Genomic DNA, 18,452 nt, shown 5'->3' on the forward strand with positions numbered 1-18,452 from the left:
ATAGAGAGAAGAAATGTTTCCTTCATTCCTTTGTACTCGAAAATACATCAAAACATAGTTTATCCTCTAATTCGTTGTCATTTTGTCCAATTTCTGTAAGGCTGAAAGAAAATTCCAGTGATGCTCTTTCAAATATACTGTTATCTTTATGTCTAAATTCTTCTTTTATCTCTATGTGATTTAGAATAAAATGCCTATATCCTCTTGGAAAAAGAATAATCATGAAATGGTTTGTTTTAACACAACTGAGATGTTAGCATTTTCTCACACACATGCGCCGAAAAACCACCCTGAAATTCCCATTTTAGCACGGGTATCGTTCAGTCTAACACTTAAGCTCACCATAGCAAGGCGCGTACTTTTATCCGAACCGATCTCGTACAATTTCGGCGTGATTTCCAATATATTCCGATACCTGGTATAGAAAATATATTCAATACACATTTCAAGCTGTTACTTTAAAAAATATAAATTAATTGCAACATTATTGTTTGGTGACAAAGTGTGTTTCTAATGATTACTTAGGATTAATCTATTTCATAGTTACAATGTGTGGAAATTCGGTTTTTACTCTTTTTTTGATAATAAAAAATGTGTATGTTCATAGTTTTTTAGAAAAATGTGCATATTAATCGACTGGAAATGCAGTGGTTATACTTTCTTGGAGTTATTGCAGCAGTAAATGCCGGTAGAGAAGTGTACGAACGATTAGGTGAGATAATAATTGTGTACGTTGCATTAAAATTGAGTCGGTTGATTCAAACAAAACTTTTTTAATTAATAAATCGTATTATTAAGAAAACTTCACGAGAGGTGAAATGAAATGAATTGGGTGTTCGAAGTACTTATTAATGATTCCATAGTTCTTTAAACAAATATATGTTCAATAATTTTTTTTGTTTTTCGAAATTTTTGATACAGTATTCAAATTATTTGTTAGTTTTTTTTATATACGATGTTACCTGTCGCAGTTACATTATACGTGCAAATATAAGATTATTAGAACAAATACCACTACTTTAGAATAATATATGGATAAATTAAATCAACAAACTGAAACTATGAAGAAAGTTAATATCAATAGCTATATCAACAATAGAAGCGAGATAATATATAACACTGACACATTACATAAAAAGAGAATTGTATGAAAAACAACAATAAGTCTTTGAGATATTTTGATATAATATATGAAGACACTTCTACTCATTATAATGTGCAAGGAATCTTTCAGTTAATATAAAATTATTTATGTGAATATTGAATTGGGAATATTATATAATAATGAAAAAATAATTATCATTTTTGATGACATAGGACATATGTACCATAGAATATAATTTTCAATAAAACATAAAATACGAACAAAAAATATATTTCCAATTGAAAAAGTGGAAGAAGACGGAGTTACTATCAGACCATAATCGCTTATCATTTGAGATTGGCAATATATGAACGAAATTATATTCAACAAAGGTATCTTTTAATCTTAAAGTGATTGATTATAATCAGTTTTTATACGAATTTAGTAATAAAATCAAAGATGTAAGTTTATCAACTTTTCAACAACTATCGCATTGATGATTGGAATTAAAAACAATACAAATATAATGAAATAAAACTAAACTGGAACTAAAATTGAAAAAGGCAATGAATGGATTAATCAAAATATATTGAATATGATTGAATTGCGAGATAGAACATATACAAAAAAAAGCACCCAGAAGTTCTACAGTTTGATGTTGAGTTTTATGAATAAAGAAATAGTCTCAGACAACATAGATGTTTTAAATTATTTCAAGCGATATTTGGAAAAATAGGTGAAACTATTGATAAAGAATTATCAGACTATGAAAACAATTTGAGTACAAGCGAAACATTCAGTGAATTCATTAGTCATAACTTAATATTTAGATTGGAGTTACCAAGTACTGAAACTACACTGGAATTAAAAAAAACTATGAACCTGGGTATGATGAAGTAACTGTTATGGATATAATTAACCTTATAGACTTCATAGTAGACCCAATAGAAAAACTAGTTAATATAGCATTAACTAGTGGTGATTTCCTAGCACAACTGAATGTAAGTGAAGTCTGTCCTATTTATAAAGCTGGTGACAAAGAATTAATAAGTAACTACAGGCCAATTTCTGTTATAAATGTTTCATTGAAAATTCTTGAAAAAATAAATGAAAAAAAGGTGACTCAATTTATGATTAGTAATTGACTATATGATAAACTCCAGTATGGTTCCATACAAAACAGTCGTACAATGTCTGCAACTTTTGCCTTTGTAAATTCTGTAATAAAAGCTTTGAATCAAAAAAAGATTTTGGTTGCTGCAGTCTCAGTCGATTTAAGCAAAGTATTCGATGTAGTTAACGTAAATATACTTTAAAAGACAGTGTTTGATATACACTTTAGAGATAAGTTTTTATGCATTATAGAATTATATTTAAACCAATGTAGCCAATATGTTAAATTGGGTAACATATGCCGCACAAAGTTACATTATAATAACGGGGTACCACAGGGTTCAGTCCTTGGACCGTAGTTTCATTCTTTGTATGACTTGCAATTTGTTAATCATAAAGCACAGTACTACAAATTTGCAGATACTTTAATAATGTACACAGGTGAAAATGAGAAAGAAATGGAAGAACAAATTAACGAAGACCTTAATAAATATTGCCATTGGCTGTTTTCTAACTAGTTAAAAATAAATATTAATAGAACCAAGTATATAATATATAAAACGAACGAGTAAATAATTTTGATTTAAAAATTAATAAGATTCATTTGGACAAAGCTGCTTCTCTTGAATATCTGGGACTGATAAAATACATGTGTTTTCATATTGACAAATACGTATGAATATAATAATAAATTCATTTTTTCTTTCTCTAATTTCTTGGGTTCATAGGTTGTTTGGGTAAAATAATAAAACTTCGATGAAATATAACATTTATATGTATAACTTAATGTTTCGCTCCTTATTTGGGAGCATTTTCAAAAGAATAATTAATAAATGATGATTAAATTATTTGTATAATAGATAAAAACATATTTGTAGATTATTATTAGAGGCATAGTATTAGAATGAGTGTATTTATAATATATTTTTATGTTTTATGTATGTTTTATTATATCCTACAACCTACGAAGCAAAGAAATTAGAGAGAGGAAAAAAAATAAATTCATATTTAAATGGTTGAATGAATCTAGAATATATATATATATATATATATATATATATATATATATATATATATATATATATATATATATTAATGCAAAACAATTTTTTTAAAATTTTGTTCAATTATGAGTATCTCCCATCAACAAACATTTTACATGAAGTGTTGGAGATACCTAAACTAGAATGTTTATTACATCTTTAAGAATGTAAACTTGTTTAGAAAATATTAAATAACCAGCGAAACATAACTAACGCAACAGGTTTAAATAATCCTCTTTAAGATAAAATATTTGATAGTTTAAGTAATGGAATTAAAATGAGTAGTTCTTATCAAATCTTTAATAGAAAATGTAGAAGCTTCAAATACTGTGAGAAAGTAGAAACATGTTATAAAGAGCGTAGTGCAACAACTTTAGACTGTTTACTCTAAGTTATTTAAGTCTCGAGGCCAGTGCTTTAACGCACTGATTTGATACTCAAACAATTGTTATTACTTCTATGAAGTATTTAATTGATAAATTGTTCTAAATGAAATATACAAAAAAATGAGAAATACAAAAGGACTTGAGCAAATTCAATGCAATTTGTAGTTATTTTTTTCATTATTATTTGAGGTTGGCAATGTTTAGCCGGCGGGTCAATAGCAAGATTTCTATGAAAACAAAATCAATAATATATAATCAAAAAAATATATATTGAAGGAACTATTCATTCAAAATGTTTGGATAAAGACAGAAATCGGTCCAAACATCAATATTTTCATTTGTTTTAAAAATAAATATTCAGTTGAAAAAAACCTAAAATCAAGACGATTCATCAACAGAAGTAAATAATTCTTTTCTTGAGCTCTCTTTTTTGTGTTATGAAAATCGAAATGATTTTTATTTTCTTCGCTTTTATGTAAGGTAGTTCAATATATTTCTAAACATGGCATTGTCAATCCAATGTTGTTATGAGAATAATTCAATTATATGGTTTTCAATTATTTCAAAATAATGGATTTTTCTGATTTCTTCTCATACTTGATTAGAAAAATATCGAATATTCATTAAGAGAGCTCTAATGGTTTCATTTACTCCGAAATGATATTCTGACGAACTTTTATTGTCCTATCTGCTACCTGTGTTTTAGGATAGTGTGAAAAATAATTTAGATATCGTCCAAATCATAATTCTTTAACATATAATTTTGTTTTAATTATTTTTTGTTGGATTTAGTAAGTTTTCTATTCCTATAGTGGATTGGATTTAAGAGTTTAATATATGTAGAGAATTTTAAAGGTTATCAAACTCGCTATATATTTAATTATAGCTATCCCATGTAATGAAAATTCGTTTCAAAAATACAAAAACATTAGGTGAAGATAAACAAAAACAAAAATCAACAAGGAACGCAATGATTCATATAGAACAGAGTATAATATTAGTTAAAGATATCGCTGCAGTCTTATTTTACGGTATTACGGCATATTAACGAGATAGCGTCTGTTTTCTACTTAAAACAGTGAAAGAAAGCAAACAAAACCATATGTAATACATCGGACATCAAGCAATTAGGAGCTGATAGTGTTTGTTGGTTCAAAGGAAATCCGTGGAGCCATACTTTGTCAAGTATATACCTTTTCTTTTTGAGAATATTGTGACTGTTAGTTGTTGAGTTATGAACAAAGATTAAAAACAAAAATGCTTTTTATTTCGAAATATCCGGACTATTATCACCGTGGAAATGCTCACTTTTTCTATAGGTAATGAAGTTTTATGTATACTCATTGAAAAGACTTCGAAATAAGTGTTGCTTCTCCTGGCCCTAGAATTCCTATAGACGAAAAGAGCTGTGTTATAGGCATTCTTAGTGAGTCCAGTGAACTAACAGAAGAGGTATTACTGGGACAGTTCACGAGACTTCTTATAAACTCTATTCGCAGGGATAGTTTTTTGAAAATTTCAAGTTTTGGTTTTTTTGCGCCCACTAATGGACAAAATGAGTATTTTCAACTTCAAATCTGGAAAGCACCTATGCTATGATTGAATACTTTGTAAAACATAGCTGTGAGCGTTTTGGTTTTAAAATGTGGTACATGAACAAAACTTCTAGATAATAATAAGCGGCGTCGCGTCGTTCTGCTGGGAAAGGTCAAGCAGAACAATCTGTCAAAGGTGTCAAGTCGGCTCCTATATAGACGTTTTTCTGTTTCAGACAAAATAAGATTTTTTGTTTACTTTACTGAATTTATTCTAGTTTTCTGGCCTGAAATAAATGACGTATTTCTTCTATATATCAACAAGTAGGTAGTTAAAGTGCTTGGTGTTATTATATCTTGTAATTATGAAAGTCAGGAATATAAATAAAAAAAATCAGAGTTCAAATTCTCTTACATCAATAATTTTTAAATGGACAAAATACCAACAATTATTATTTACTTCTTATATTATTTGGAATTTCAATAGTTCGATTAATTCGAAATTATTTTGACAAAGCAACTACTTTCCTGGTTAAAACCGCGCGAATATTGAATTACATTTTCAATATACAGTCGAACTCCAATAATTCGAACTGCAAGGGACCGTAGCAAAAGTTCGAATTATCGAGGTGTTCGAATTATCGGAGTTGTGCACATTTACATACATATATGTATGCATTTCGATGCATCTTTCCATTTTATAAATAAATAAATATGTTATGGGTATATAAAATGTTTATTTATTTATTTATTTATTTAAAATAATTTGTACACGTTTGAAGAATTTTTGGTCCTAAAAAGGACCGATTATTTATCTTAAAATAAAAAAAAATACATATACATATTTATTTTTTTGTAAAGAAATCAGCTATGCTAGATTGCTTCATGCTGACGATTTTTTCCTTTGAAGCAAATCGAGTGATTCGACAAAATATCGTCGTCTTACCTAGAATCTGAAGATTCGAATTTTTCAATTTTTTTCAACACTAACAGTTCGAATTTTTTAATACCTTTGTACATACATAATTTACACAATTTTCAATTATTCGAACATCAAAAATTCGAACTTTTCAATTATTTAAACGCCAAAAATTCGAATTTTTCGGTAATTAACACAGAAAATACGAATTTTTTGATAATTCGAACTTCAAAAGTTCGAATTATCGAGGTTTTTTTACATGTGTTAGTAATAGGAATGTCAAGGGACCGACGCAAAAGTTCGAATTAACGAGGAATTCGAATTATCGGTGTTCGAATTATCGGAGTTCGACTGTATATTATATCGTATGAATTTGAATTAAGCAACGTTGTGATGTCACATTTCTCAGTTAATGAATTTTCCGATGATGAATACAGTGATTCGAAAGCTTGGAAACGTCTTGCTTCTGCTGTAACAACTATTTCTATTTAATTGCGAACATCAAAGTAGAAAGTAGATTTTTTTTAAACATCCCTTTAATTATGTTTATTTCATATTTTAATAATTCATAATCCTTTGAGTTGTTTTGTTTATATCCGTTTGTAACTTCAAACATTTAATTTTTGATATGATGCAAAAAGTATAGTATTCAATCATGTCAATCTCTATATATTTTCAGTTTTCCATGACAAATTAGATAAGGAGACTGTACAGTTCGATATTTGATAGTTTGAGTATTTTTAATGGTCATTTGAAATTCAAAAATTATTGAAGCCAATTCGGTTATAAATTTAGCTTAAATGTCATGAACTGTTTCTTATTCTTGTAAGTAAGAAGGGTTTTTGTAATTAGGTACTTTAGGTAATTTATATATATATATATATATATATATATATATATATATATATATATATATATATATAAAAGGAGTTTACCTAGCTCAGTTTAGTTCAGTTTATAATAAATAGTCATATTGAACAGTCCGAAATATAAAGTGATTGGAGAATTTAAATAAATTGTTTGATTCAGTTAAGTGATAGTGATAAGTGAATTACTAAAAGTTAGTGTAGTGTATAGTGTTCAAATAAATTAAGAAGGTGAAAGACAGTGTATCAGTTCATCCTACGAATAGAAGGAGTGTAAGTAAATACGAAAAACATTACAATCTTAAACTTTTTCGTACAACTAACAGATATCTAAATAATAGCAAGTTATTCCATTAATACACTATATCTCTATGATTTCCAACTAGTTTTGGTACAAACAAGTCGGTTACCCAATCCTTAAAACAAACATTATTGAATTTTTCCAATGAATATATTATCTTTGCTTCCTCGACTTCTGTGGACTTTTTCTTATGTTTGGTGGTTTTATTTCTACGAAAACAATTTTCAAATCAGATTCGATTCCTAGGAATACATTTTAGCTCACCTGCAGGATTGAAGGAAGATTTTGTAATCGTGATGAGACTCTTGAACATAAATTATGCTTGCTGAAAATATATTGTACATCTCTGAATTTTACGACTGTAATTTTATTTGCAAGTTATCGGAACGTGATCCTTTATTCGTTTCGGTTCACTAATCCATAAGACAAAGAAATAGAGCTAACGAATATCGAAAGTGAACTCTAAGTATGAAACACTGTGATTGTTTCAGAAATAGCTGGAAAAACTTGAACAAATCTTCGTTTGTGAGGATTTTGTGATAAATCTGATAATGGTGCTATTTACATTGTTGTCAGACCTTTCGTTCTCTTAAACTTTTTCATTTCAAATTATATTCTTCTTTGTTTGTGATTGCGATAAAATTGTTGGTATTTTATTTGTAATAATCTCTATACCTAATAGAATAATAGAACTAACAAATTTCACGATTTCACGATTTCACAATCGACCTAAATTCACTCCTTTCAGTTGTTGTTTAGCTCGTTAACCCCTCGTTAGATTTATCAGCTCTATTTATCATGAATTGACCCGATTTTCCTTCACTTGTCAATCTAGATCGAAGATTATATGGTATTGGGCGAGCACTGTTCCTTAGAAATCAAATTGAAGTTGTTCATTATCGATGATCAAAAACTGTTTCCGATCACGTTTAAACAATTTTGAACCGATCTCGAACAGTGCTCTCTCCAAACCTTTATCAGGATATGTCTTGTGTCAACTGTTCTGTGTTTCTTTCGGTTTTTTGTTTTGTGCTCGTTCTCCGGTGCATTCTGAATCTTCATTCACCTCAACCTTTATCGTTTCAGATGTTTCCACGCCGATTTCGCTTTATTTTTTTCGTGAATGTGACTAAGAACAAAGGAGTCTACGCAGTTTGACACGAGGAGAAGAAATTAAATATTAAATTATGACGAAGTGAGTTCTGTTATCAATTTTTCACATTGATTTGTTTTAGAACCTGTTGATTATAATACGTAAGTACAAATATTTATATAATAACTTATTGCTACAAATTCCATTTTTTTCTCAAGTAGGAAAAATGAGGTTGACTATACTTCAAATAATGGCAAAATTACTGGAAGAAAAAAATACAAACAAAAATTCAACAGCAATAGATTCAGAAATTTCCTTTTTTAGAAGGCCGTGGCGGTAAAAGTCATTGCAAAGTTTGTGGTGTGTTATTAAGTAGTGGAATTTTTAACATAACCCTTCATTCGAAATCCACTTTACACATTAAAAATTTTGATATTTCGAAGACTACACCTTTGATTGAAAACTGTATTGAGACTTCAGAGCCATCTGAAAATGAAGTTAAATAGCCGAAATAATATTACCAGATTCTACTAATGAGCATAAGTCACCATTCAAGTTGATGGATCATCTGCCATTAATAATATCATCCACGATTCCTAATTCAAAAATCGCCAAAAAGCTCTCAATTAAACGAGAAAAAGCAGCACAAATAGTTGTAAACGCTCTTAGACCCTTAGAACCAAAGAACTTGTTTCAGATATTTGAAATTATTCTTTTTCTATTATTATTCATGGAACTAAAGATATTTCATCGAAAAAATGTCTGAGTATCGTCAAATATTATAAAAATTTCGAAGTAAAAGATAGTTTTTCTAGAATATCATGGTTTTAGGTTGCCCTTATCATTCGTTTAATTTATGTTCATGGTACGCGACAAAATAAATACCATTGAAACTTTTATCGATGATATATGTAATTAAGAGAGTTAGTGATTCAAGGAATTTCCAAGAATTTGATAATGGAACTCTTTGGAAATCTTTGAAATTGATGAATTTCTATGCAGCAAGTTGCTGACAGAATGATAGATCACTGGCAATCCTTAAGTTTATTTTTTCAACATAAACATCACTTCAGCGGAGGGATTTCAGAATGAAGCACCTAAGTTACCAACTTTGTAGGAGGGAATTACTACATTCTATACAACTGTATTGGAATAATTTTTGAAAAAAATTTAATCAGAAAATAAAACTTATGATATTTCTATAAACGACCCTTCAAATTTTTTGAAGAGAGAGAATATGTCATATGAAGAACTTTCATCACTCAGAAGACATTCAATCATTTTTTCCATAGTTCTTTCCATATAACTAAAAAATAGGTTTACATGTCAAATTTTTATATTTCGCATCAAATTTTGAACCTACAAAAGCTTTGTGGCGAAACATATTGTCTATTGAAGAAGCGGTGTAGACGAATCGAACATAGTATCAACATAGTTTCAACAAGAATTAGCTGGAACTCGAAACGCAATAGTAACTCACAAACCGTGAGAAATGATTAAAGAAATGCAGGAACTTGAGCCAGAGTGGCTGAGACTGCTTCTTAACTGACCAAAGAACACCGTGCAGGTAGGTATATATTTGCGCGAGAACATGCAAACTGTAATGTTCAATCATTGGGTAATCAAGGATGATTCCAGATTTTGTTTATGTACTTCAGAACGGACAATACCTGTTCATAGAAGAGATAGAGAGAGGTATGTTCCTTGCAACATAAAACCTGCAACAAATTTTAGAAGAGGGTCTACCTTATTACGGAATGGAATGTCTTTACGGGCTTACACAGAATTATTACTGTAAGATAAAGGATTATTAATTATTCATGGGTACATTATGGAGATTTTAGAACTACAGGTTGTTCCTCATGCTCCTTTTATAGGTAATGAATTCAAGAGGGGAGTATTGTAGTTTTGACTGGTCTGCACACTGCCTTGATCTAAGCCCTATTGATAATGTGAGGGACAATATTTTTAGAAGCGTGAGATCCATAAATTTGATACTAGCTAACCTTGACTAACTGCAAACGGTAGAAGTGGAAAAATGTGAAATACAATTACTTGTAACACTTTTCAAAAGTATGCGTTGTTGTTGTCGTAATGTGATTGAAGCTCGAAGAGACAACAGACGTTACTACATTTGATTAATTTAGTTTTTAAACAATTATTTTGTACTTGATTTCCAATTTCTGAGTTCTTTCGACTTCCATGTATGCAGTAAATTACTTTTATATCAATTTATTTCTGTTATTTATTCAAATACAGATAACAGTTTAGACTATGTGGAATAGCATATTAAAATACAAATAATAGAAGGCTTTTCATTCCAGCAAGAGTTTCAAATTTGGAAACGAGCGAGTAGCTGGAATGGCATTCTATCAAGAGTATTTTATACTATTCCTATGTTTTGGCTTCTTTGCACTAATTTTTATTAAAAATGGTGAAAAATATACATTAGCTGAATTACACCATAACTTAGGTGGTCGGTTGATAGCACTTATTCAGTCGACTTTGGAAATATCATCCGAACTTGAACGTTTGCTTGGTTGAGAAAAAACTCTTTTTCTGTTAGCGGACTGTCGGATTCAATTTACACCCCCAGCAGTACAAGACGTGGCCGTATTCGGATGAAGGAGCCAATATTATCTCAGAAAATGTCTTAACTGCATCTTTTGAGCTATAAGTATAATAGTTATAAATGCTTAACAATGTGAATGACTTATTCCATCTTAAGGTCAATCTTCGTTAAAATATTGACATTGAAGACCGATGTTCAACGGAATATCAACCAAGGTAATCGAAGATATAGGAGTATACTGATTGGCAGTTGGAGTTTCCCTACCTGAATCAGTATTTGTAACTGTACCATAAACAAACACAAATCATCTAAGGTTGTTTACAATGATATGTGACCATTGAATTGAACTTATTAAAAAATGTGCGTGCTTAAAACCAAGTCATACTTCCCATAAACGGCAAAGGCGTTATAAAGTTCGGCCTATAGAAATTAATAAAATAGGTGAAATGCCCAGAATTATTCTCAAATACTCACAAGTACCGGATCCGGAGAACTTTTCTGGACACTGTTTTCGAAGGACGGAGATCTAATTATCCTCAAATTTCATTGCGACTGGAAAAGTTCCAGTGTCGCCAATGGATATGTAGATGCCTCTAAATAAAGGAAGATTGAAGTGGCCGCAATGTTATCAAGGCATCCATGTTTTGTATCAACTTAATCAATATATTAATTGCTGGAGTTTTAGCTTCAAGAAGCTGGAAAATCAATTTTTTTGAGAAAATAATATTGTTTCAAATTATCAAGAAAATATTCCTGGCATTTCAATTGAGTAATGCGAAAAGACCAAATTCAATAAGTAAAATTAATTCAATTATTCATGCTACAAGTCTTAATTACACTAATAAATTTCACTAAAAATCCAATGATTCTTCATTGTGTCCAGTTTGCCTTACTGTACAGTCTTTCAAATTACAACAAAGGTAAACACAAATTTATAGAAGGACAAATAATGATTTAAATATTTTAAACCATCCAGTCATTTTAAGGTTAGGTCTTGCCAAGAAATTTCTTTACTGTAGATTTGTATGCTTTGTCCATATTTCATAATCACATCCACTTTGCCTAAAAACTTATAATTTATTGTAACTAGAATCTTAAAATTCTTCCTTCAGCTGTCAAAATAAAATGCATGCGAGAATAACATTCTTTGAATACTGGAACAGAGAAACATTATTTTCTCATTGCATTGATCAGAAATCATTGTGATGAAATATTTTTTTCGCGGAGTGTATATGAAATTGTCTTTTCATAAAGACCATTCCTGAAAATATGAAAAAATAAGCATTTCAGTATGTGAGATAGACCAAGACCTTGATTTAGTTTGCAATAGCATTGAAACTGACAATAATTGCAGGCAAATGCAATCAATATTAGATCTTAGATCTTAGAATTTAAATTACAAATTGATATTTGAATATCATTACGGATATATTTTGTGGAAATGGAATTGCTTCATTACTGATTATCTAGAATATATATTATTTCCATTAGAATATGGAAAATTTTGACTGATTTGATAACACTACAATAAAATCGTATAATGTCGCGATGTAAAAAATTTAAAATTACTCAGTTGCGTGATTATAATTATTATAACTGGGAGTAATTATTTTATTTCATGAGTTGATTAATGACTAAGCTTAATACATTTGAGAGCTTATACAATTTATTTAAAATGTTCGTAGTACCTTTGTTAAATTGTTTACATTTTCTCCACGTTATACTATTGTTGTTGAGTTCCAAAAGAATCATCAATTTTCATCTGATATTATTCAAACTTAGGTAATAATATAATCTGAATTCAACTTTTCAGTTACCAGTATTCTGTGCATATATTTTTGCACAATACAGTAGTCTTGGTTCTCAAGTAGAAAGTTTTTATCAGAGTCCCAGAGCCCACGACTTAAATATTCCTTAGCAATACAGCCAAAACCGTACAATCGGCAATCCGGATCTCTAAAATTATTATTTGAAAAACTTGCCGCGTTTTTGAAGCCTCAGTTATATCGGTTATTTCATTTTTCTTAGTGAAAAAATTCTCCAACAAATATAACAGATATAAACAAAGCAAAATCACTGGTATTTTTAATACTTAATTTTAGTTTTTTGGTTCAATCTGTATATGTATCAACTTAATAGATATTTCTGGTTTCTTATCATGGGCAAAAAATATCACAATTTCTTACAAATTTTTTTAGTCGAGTAAATCATTTCTGTCTTGGAGAATTTTGTTATTTTATAGTGAAAATTTAAATTTATTTTGTTAATAATGGATGTGCCTCAACGTTTAACAAGAATGTGACAAATGAAGAAGTCGCTAAAATCATCGCGCTCATACAAGATGGCCGGGGTAATTGGAGTTCAACAAAGCACCATATCTAGAGTTGTTATTCGCTACCAAGAAACAGGGCAGCTAACCAGAAGACCCGCACAAGGCCGCGGAAGGGTAACTTCGGTAGTAGATGATCGTTATTTGAGGTTAACGGCGTTAAGAATTAGACATACCACCGCTCGAAGGCTGCAAACAGATCTGTTAGCTGCTCGTAATGTGTAAATAAGCCTACAAATAGTTCGAAATAGGCTAAGAGAAGCAGAGGTCGACGTCTTAACAAAGAACATCGAGTAGAAATATTGGAATTTGTTCAAATACACGCAAATTGGAATATTCAAGATTGGTTCAATATTTTACTCACGGATGAATCAAGATTTTGTCTATATTCATCATATAGGCGAGTACCAGTATATAGGCGACGTGGTGAACGGCACGATCGGGTTAATTTTTGTCAAACTGAGAGCTTTGGTGGTGGCTCTATCATGGTTTGGGGAGGAATTTCTTTCGAGGATCGCACGGAGATTTTACATGACTTTCGACATGGATTAAAGAAACAGCAGTGCGCATGATGAATTTCGTAAAGGTCGTCCAAAATCGGTTGTGCCAGAAAATTCAATTGCGGTGCTTCACAAGACGTGTATAATTCTATTCTAAGCAAATGGTCGATCGTTTTTTCGAAATTTTACTGGACATTTCGATCCGGTTACAATGGAGCAATATAGAGCGCTCAATTATGAATGGTACCCAAGCATTTGTTTGCCAGAAATGCTCGGAAATTTCAGGCAGAATCGCAGAATACGAATCATTCTCCACCAAGACAATGCGAACTCTCACACATCAGTTCAAACAAAATTGTTTTTGAACAGTCAAATCATCGAATTTATTTCTTATTATTCCCTGCTTCGACAATAGGTTCAATCGGTTGCAAAACTGTATTGAGCTTAATAAAGAATATTTTGAAAAACAATAAAACCATATCCAATCATAATATTGGTTTTAATTAATCCATCAAAAAACGTAAGTAACAAATCTCGAATATATGTGATTATTCGCTGGTTGGAATGTCAGGTATAACTATAAATAAATGAACCAAAAAGCTGCACGTAATATCCAACAAAATTCCACAAATTTGTTTTAACTATTCCAGAATTTTTTAAGACGAGAAGTTATCGGAAATAATATAATTGTCTAATCTATATTTGTCTATATTTATCGAAAACTAAAAATGAAATTGTATGTAATCATGATTTTATTCCAATCGTCTCATGATATTCACCCTTTAAAAGTTTCATGTGAACATATAAATCATGTTTTGACATAAATGTTTGTAATTCAACTATTAAATAAATAGGTTCTGATTTATTTATGTTTCATGCTTTTTTCACGACAAAATCGTATTCACGTCTGTGAATAATTGATTTGTGACTGGAATATAGACGTGAGAACTCACATTTCCAAATCGAATGAACTTTTCTATGAATCAAATATTTGTCTACCACTGGATAAATGAAATTTCGAGAAACTAACTAGGGCATACGAGGTAGAAAAGTATTTCCTGATATAATATTTGAAATGTTACTACTAACAAAATACACAGAAACATATAATTCAATACAATTTGAACCTTTTAAGGTTAGTTTGATTTCACTGTCGTTTGAAAATTGTCGATTCTATCTCACTCATAATCACCAAGTTATAGAATTAGGTTTGCTGGCAATTAAATATCTCAAATCTTTATATTACTGATAATATTAAATTGATGAAATACTACAAAATAATACAATAGTTTGTTAAGTGCGATTAATACGACATTATAAATAAACACCTTTCTGAATTCAACCGTTGTGCGGTACATCACATTAACTGAAAATTTCCATTTGAGAAAGCTGTGCGCAAGATGAATGCTGCGTTTGCTCAAATGGAACAAAAATAGCGTCGTAAAGATATTTCTATCGAGTATTTGGAAATGCTTCACAGAAATAGAGTCAAATATTTGCACCGTTGATAAAACGTGGGTCCAGTTTTTTGCGCGTCAGATAATCTTCATTGATAATCTTGATAAAGGAGAAACTGTCAATGGCGAGTACTATGCGAATTTATTGCAACGTTTGTGTTGTTTCACTAAGACAATGCACCAGCTCACTCATCCGCTATTGCAATGTGCATAATTAATTAATTGAAGCTAGAATTACTAACTCATGCACCTCGTACGCCAAATTTAGCCCTCTCGGATTATTTTATATTCTTAAACTTGAGGGTGGTCAAAGATTTTCCAACAAGAGGTGATGCTGGGAGTTAATGACTATTTTAAGGATCTTTTGGATTCTTATTATAAAAAGAGTATTCAGTTTATGAAATATCGCTGGGAGAAGTGTATGTAGCTAAGAGGAGATTAGGTTAAAAAAATGTGTTTTCTCTGTTGGGCCAGGTACTTCTGGGAACATCCTCGTATAACAACGGTTCGTTTCTACATAGAAGAAAAATATGCTCTTGTTCTATTACTTCTTAAAGTGGTGGTTGTTAAAAATGAAGAAAATTAGTTCTTAACATTGAAATTTTGTATATTATAGTACAAATTAGTGATTTTATAACAAATTAAAAATTGATATAGACAAAAAAATAATTCAATTGTAGTGATGAAGAAACGTTCTGTCGATTTTCAGAATTATTTATGATTCGAAAGTTTTAGAGGAATGACAATATTTATGATTTGTTGTTTCTTGGTTAATCTAAATATGTTTTCAAAGTGATGTTTATTGCTTTTATTGAATGTTTTTTGTAATATTAATTTTTTAAACAATGTTCCTATGATTAATTTTTGCTTATAAATCTCTTACTTTCAAATAAACCAGTAGGAAAATCAAATCAGAAATATGTTAGGTAATCGTGAATAGAGCTTGAACTGCTGCGGCAATCCTGAAAGGGATCATGTAAAGCAATCCTGAACAGAACCATATGAGGTAATCCTGAGCAGGATCATTAATAATCTGCGATTTGTATTACGCCTTATTTTATAGTGGTATTCTCATTGTTGTCATATATCCGACGAAGTTAGAATATCACTTCAAAAATTGAATTTTTCGTGTACAGTCAACAAGACGTGTGTAATTTCGACAATAATTTACTATATGATAACCTTGATATGTTTATAGAGTTTGCCAATAAATGGAAATGCCAATGGAAAGATATTTTGATAAAAAAATATATAGATTTTTTAATGAGGTAAGGCTTAGACCAAGACACTTTTCCATTCAGGGAAATATGAATTGGCATGACTTTATGAACTGGTTACGTAACAATTATGGGCAAAAAGAATTTCAAGCCTAATATATAGAAATAGAGATTGATGCATAGACAGAAATAATGATCAACTAAATAATTTGTCTATTTTTGAATGAGGAAACGTGAATAGTCGGCGAATTATGATTATACTCGATTTTGCTCGCTCATTTCCTATTAAGTATTTTTAATTACCTTCTTCTCCATAAATTCCAATATTTGACTGCAACAGTAGTTGCGGTCAACAACTCCAACTGGAAATACACATCTAAAGTGGTCTATAATCAATCAAATCTCAAATTCCTGGGTTGAAAATAAAATCTTCACCAGAACACTACTCCATCCGTTTCTCGCAATCTTATGGTTGAAGTGTACTAATGTTACTCATGTTAAGCAAAAAAAATATATCATTTAAAAATGAATTTCGCATACATTATTTGTCTCAGTACGCCAGTTGAATGAATCAAATACCCCTTTTACATTGTAAAAAACTTGATGATGATGATGATGAAGATGACAACTATGATTCCATATTACATAAAAGAATAATTCTGGCCATGATACATAAAGATTCACTGTAAAAGGGGTTGATCTTCTATACGAACTTGAATATAAGGTTATTTCTATGCAATTACATACAACTTAATTCCAAATTATACATAAAACTTATCAGCTTGATTCGTTATGGATGCATGGTGCAGCATCTAGCCAAAGTACTTCGAATACATAAGTACCTTGGATGTTGTTTTTGTCCAGCGGACAAACAAATTAATAATAACAGCCCTAGAATATTTGAATTGACTGACAGTATTTCAGACCAGTCAGAATTCAGGAAGCTTGATTACATGCTATAATTGTTTATTGTGAAATATTTATTCGTTATCAGAAAAAAATTATTACAATTTGGTGGGAAGCGAAGGAATCTGATAGAAATTTTTCCCGAGCTTATTGTTTAAATCAAATGTCACATATAAAAGGCTAATGTTAAGTGTCAAAACTGTGTATCTGTGCAAAAACTATTTATTTTCACGTAAAAATTATAGTGCTTATATCAATTAATTTTTGTCGCAGAAGTGATCTTTTCAATTTGAATAGAATAGCAATAAGTATAAAATACTTAGATTCATGTGATTATTTTGAGTTTGAGAAGGATAACTATTGTATGATTATATCAAAATCAAATCCGTATTTTGGCGCGAGATTGCGAAATGAATTAAGAAGCAAACAACGGAGCAAGGTTGAGAAAAGAACGTAAAAAAGACGAGGAACTAACTTAAATGCAGGGTGGAGGCGAGAAAACCAGTTTGCTCATCACGGTCTTCTGTTTTTGCTCATCTTGTGACGTGAAATAATTTGTTTCTCATACTTTTGAGAAGAAGTAGCTTCATCGAATAACCTTCGAGATCACCTATTAAGAAGCTTTAGAATATTTTATTTGTGTCAAAACCATTGTCTATAAAACCAGTCAGTAATCAGTAAATAGAAGATATTATTATCACAACTAGGATAAGAATTCGTGATTTCAGGGATATTACAAGTTTTAAAGATCACATGGCTCAGTGAAGTCAATAGAAAATCTAAGAATATCCTGTAACGGTGATTCATCTTTTTAATAGTTCCTAATTTACTTAATAAAAAATGCGGTTGCTATTACACCACTTGTTATTGTTGCAACTTTTCAGTAAAATTACGTGATTCGTTTATAAATTTCAATATTACAATAGGAGTTATCACGTAGAAATTATGAGAATCACGTTCCATAAATATCGCGTTGCTCAGTTCTTGAGAACTTTAGAAAACTACAGAATAATCCACTCGATATAATGATGTCTACAATGAATGACACACCAAAGCTGATAAATGCCTGATAAGTGGACGTCCCCATTTTTTGTTATTTGAAATATATGATTTATTTGATAAGTGAATTGG

At 30.2% G+C, this 18,452-nt stretch overlaps 1 protein-coding gene across 2 annotated transcripts in view; it reads left to right on the forward strand.

Annotated features, from left to right (window-relative positions):
• The first annotated feature begins 322 nt into the window (after window positions 1-322).
• LOC130898014 (acid sphingomyelinase-like phosphodiesterase 3a) overlaps window positions 323-18,452 on the forward strand; it is a 328,758-nt gene continuing 310,628 nt past the window's right edge. Inside the window, exon 1 of one of the 2 annotated variants that reach the window (XM_057807036.1) lies at window positions 323-712. In XM_057807036.1, the coding sequence (XP_057663019.1) occupies window positions 643-712 (70 nt within the window). In that variant the 5' untranslated portion in view covers window positions 323-642. The remainder of the gene's footprint in view (window positions 713-18,452) is intronic. The other variant, XM_057807037.1, reaches the window with a different exon arrangement.

The sequence above is a fragment of the Diorhabda carinulata genome, chromosome 9 (assembly GCF_026250575.1).
Source record: "Diorhabda carinulata isolate Delta chromosome 9, icDioCari1.1, whole genome shotgun sequence".
Lineage (NCBI taxonomy): Eukaryota > Metazoa > Arthropoda > Insecta > Coleoptera > Chrysomelidae > Diorhabda > Diorhabda carinulata.